A 4,496-nucleotide genomic window follows, 5' to 3' on the forward strand; every position below is an offset into this window, starting at 1 on the left:
GAGGTTTTTTTTAAGGGGGAAAGTGTACAAACTAATCTACCCATGACAAAGCAATTTTCTCACTGTACTAGTAGTCCCATCAGCCACAGAGAGCATGTAAACAGTAATGGTAACTAAGATATGCAAATGTCTTAATTAAAATGGGCTATACATTTAATAAATCAACAGATCACAATGTTTTTCTCATTTTTGTCAGTATACATATTTCCTTTTTTTATTTTGCTAATTTAATGGCACACAAAATACTGGCAAAGGTAATTACTATTCAGGGTCATCTTACCTTAACTGACCAAAAGTCAAAGGATAGGAGGAGGAGAATAGTGACAAAGCAGGCAACAAAGCTGTTGCTGAACCAGTCACAGAACAAGTAGGTAATGATAGCACTCACTCGGAAAAACAGGTGGAAAAAAGTGGCCAAAGGGTGCCTAGAAAAGAAAAAAAAAACCAAACACAAAACACAGAGTGCTTAGGAAGTTACAGGACAAGAAGGAATGTTACAGTATTTGCTAACAAGGTCGTGTAACAACTATTTCTAGTCTATAACAGTAGTTTAGTTTGTATCTTCTATTATTATACATATTGACGTATATCTTAATTATCAAAGGAATAGTATTTCCAATAGCCAACCTTCAATCTAAGGTAAAAGATGGAATGTGTTGTTTATGTTAAAACTGTCTCAAAGATAGAACAAAATCTAGAGTCTTTCACCAGCTTCTTTGGTACTGCCTGAAGGAATTTAGTGGTTGTGTTCAATACTACCCTAAAATCCTCATTGTTTCATAAAATAAATCTGCATCGCTAGACACAAAAGAATTGTGATAGATCTTACCCCTTCCAGAACTGTTTTGAAAACAAGAACAGGAACTCTCAAACTAAAAAAACTATAGCTGTAGGGTGTAAGACAAATGAGCCTTGATATGTAATATCTGAAACCAAACACTTCCTTTTACAGAGGGAGTATTATTTCGAAATATAACAGTTCTTATGAATGAATGTTCATTAATTTCATTAGATATTTGCGCTTTGCTCATCAAGCAAAATTTTGTCTGTAACGAAATAAAGAGGAATTTCAGTGGAAGAAGTAACTACATGGCATGGGATATTGACCTGTACAGTAAGGGGGGTTGGAGAATGCAATAAGGAGCACAGTACAATTTTCAGGGTAATATGCCAAGTACAGAAACTTATTCTGCACAGTTGTTTGTGTTAATTGGTTTAAAGCAGCAATTAATTAGAGGCTATTGCATTTAAGTAACTTCTTCCCTTGAAGCTGAGTGAATAAAACTTGTTTTCTAAGATATTTGGTTTTTAAGTCAGCGGTTATCTCATTAAGCTCCTCTACGTCTGTAAACAATTAACAGTAGTATGGCCTAGCTCATAATTAACTATTCAACTATTAAATTTGTTATTCTATTATTGTGTATAAAAAATGCCACATACACTAGTATAAACTTAAATTATAATTATATTTAAGTTATAGTAGTTATTTATATCTTTATGGTAATATTCTATAGCTGTTTAGCTGTCCTAGTAATGATCTATTCTATAATGGCAATATTGTGCCACATGACTGGAGAAGAAGCAAGAATGACACAAAGCTGTAGCTTTTATTTACTCTGGGTCATACCCATGCTAACCTTAAACTTTCCAAAACCTTCTTCTGACTTAAAACTAAACACATGACATTTTAAGCAAAAGCTTTTTCTGCCATAAGCAGATGGTGGGTGGAGCGGAGAGAATATTGTGAACTGTCAAAACCAGCTAGTGTCTTGCCACGGCTGGTCTTCAGCTTGGACCAGAAGACCTAAGAGTCCATCACGTAAGTGGTATCTTGTGCCAATACGAGCTATTCACAGGCCACAATTCCAGCACGGGTCAGGGTGGACCAAGCTTTTATAACTGTATCAGCACTTCACATGTGAAAGTAACTGGAGAAGTGCTCCATTTTGGAAGTCAGATGATGAATTACTGTTTGGATGCTGAATTTGTTCCAACATCAAACTCTGAAGGGTGTTTACTAAAAAACACAGTACACGAGCAAGAGTTTCGTATGTATTACAGCGCTAAACACTTTGAGACTATGGAATATTAGTCCTCCCACAAGGACATGGCTAGCCAAGACAAAGACAGATTTGCAGGTTCTTGTCCTAGGGGAGGAATATGGAGATATAGCAAAACTTGCACCTGATTCTTCAGACAACTCTCAGCCACAGAAAACATCCACCTATTTATGCTTTTAAAAAAAACTTTAAAATCCTGAAACTAGCTGAGTCCAGTAAATAAAGTGCCCACTTCCTCACTTAACAGAACAAACGTCTTCTTAATTTACAGTCATCAGATGAAACTTATAGCTTCTATCACAAACAGAATTTTGAATGAGATAATCCCAGATAAAATTCTCTTAAAACCTGATGCTAAACCACCTGCATCCTTTTTGAAACAAAAGGCTTCACAGCTTTTCTGAAGTGAATGCACTTCTACTGAATTCAATTGTACTTTATAAAATGTTTAAAAAGCTGATTTCCAGAAATATGATGGCATTAAGAAATCATTGTATAAACTGACATGATTTCTTCTACTAATGGAAGACAGTATAGACTTTAAAACATGGTAACTTCCTTCTTTTCTTTCCTTTTTTATTTTTTTCCTTGCCTTCAAATCCAACAAAGGATAAAAGTACCTAAAATTGCACTGGCTCTGCTTGGCATACGATGGCTCCTGAAAGTATAGCAGTTCACCTGCTTGGGCTTTCAGTCATCCTGTTGTATTTAGACATCCATATAGTGGACCCTTGAGGCTGAATGATTACCATTTATCTTGTTACAATAACCTCCATTCACTTTGCAAGCATGATGCCTATTAGGATAGGAATTAGCTGTTACGACTTCAGGTGCATCCCATATTAACAAATCAAATTGGGTCAACATACCCCTGAACTACAGGAGAATCATTCCTAGCACCTGCTCTGAAGTGCCACAGCAGCACTCTGCATGCTGCTTTTTATACCTCTGTCTGGAACTTCAAATACGTCTAGGCAAATTTTCAACTAAGAGACTCCCTGGCTTGATCATCTTGTGTTACCTGGATGATTTGAAAAAGCAACCCTATGTGCCTAACTGTTCCAGATCAGATGTTCTGCTACTGCAACAAACTGCAGAGACAGCGTAAGTTACCTTTTTCCTAACCTTCTTATGAAAGTAGCCACTAACGACATCGGTATCTGCACACCTTTGCTTATAAGGAGTACTTGTGTACACCCTGGAGAATCACAAAAGCACAACCTGTCATAGCTTACGCAAATTCTCCCCAGGTTCAAGGTGCATGAAACTGGGATAAGGACTGGAATATGTTGCTACGCCTTCTAAAAAGACAACAAAATTTTGCAGCACATGGGTGTGTTCCAGGCTTGTTTGCACAAGATTCTTCAGAAATATAAAAACAAACTTCTGTGTGAACAACGTAAGAAGTTTCATTTCTGTATTCTGTTGCAGAAGATGTTTTCAGAATGAGGTTATCCTTTAGTGTTGTTCCAGTGAGGGCACAAAAGAGCAGTCTCTAATGAAGTAAGTATCTACACAAAGTGGATCAATTAATAGTATGGTTTACAGATACTTTGCCTGTCTATTAGCAGGTAGCATAAACAAGTAGGAACAGATCTCTAGAGTAAAATAACTGGTGCTGTGGTCCTCCTACAAACATTTCAGCGTGGTTTCACTTCATGCTAACTCTGGTCCCAGACTGAATCTGTGGGTCATGTGCTCAAGACACACTCCTAAGCTGTATTCCTCAGTTTAGTTTAATCCTTTATGCTATGCTTTACTAGACTGCACCAAAATATCCACCTTCATTTAAAACGTGTGCTGCTGCTAAAGCACAGAAACAAAGCAATTATGGGAATGTTAATCTTGCATCATGGCTGACTCATTATGTAGCTGCAAAGTCCAACACACTGGAAGGGCAGAAATGCTTCACCAACCACTAGCAAAACAGAGTAATTTTGTGGTAAAGTTAGGTGATTGCTTGTTTGTGCATCTTGGATAACAACTCGTGTTAGGTGTAACATCTCTTATTTTTCTTTGTTTAAGCGTACAAGAAATACTAACATTGTCATGAACCAGAGTCAACTGAAGCAAGGTGTAAGGGAAGAAAGCAATATAAATCAAAGCCGATTATAGACACTGTTGACAAGGGCATGCATATGTGTAAGTCCTTTTGACATAAAACTTTTCCCTTGACAGTCTTTGACCGGAGATTCTTCAAAGGCCACTGATGGAACAACAGTTCTGTCACCTGGGACCTCGATATGGACAGAGCTGCAGTGACACCTCTGGTAATGTAATGGTAGATGGGTGAACCGGCTGAACGTGACAGATGAGATGGATCAATGAGCTGCATTTTCTTAGGTAACAGCTACGAGGATAAGATATGCTTTATTCCACATAACGTCACATCCCATGGTAGGAAAACATGGCAGGTTTATTGCAAATAAGTTGCTC

At 37.4% G+C, this 4,496-nt stretch overlaps 1 protein-coding gene across 1 annotated transcript in view; it reads right to left on the reverse strand.

Annotated features, from left to right (window-relative positions):
• TVP23A (trans-golgi network vesicle protein 23 homolog A (S. cerevisiae)) overlaps positions 1–3,214 on the reverse strand; it is an 8,973-nt gene extending 5,759 nt beyond the window's left edge. Inside the window, exons 1-2 of the mRNA XM_010147669.1 lie at positions 3,174–3,214; positions 281–425 (exon numbers count right to left, since the gene is read on the reverse strand). Coding sequence (XP_010145971.1) covers positions 281–425; positions 3,174–3,214 — 186 coding nt within the window. The remainder of the gene's footprint in view (positions 1–280; positions 426–3,173) is intronic.
• Between the last annotated feature and the right edge of the window lie 1,282 nt (positions 3,215–4,496).

The sequence above is a fragment of the Eurypyga helias genome, unplaced genomic scaffold, assembly GCF_000690775.1.
Source record: "Eurypyga helias isolate BGI_N326 unplaced genomic scaffold, ASM69077v1 scaffold14502, whole genome shotgun sequence".
NCBI classification, from domain to species: Eukaryota; Metazoa; Chordata; class Aves; order Eurypygiformes; family Eurypygidae; genus Eurypyga; species Eurypyga helias.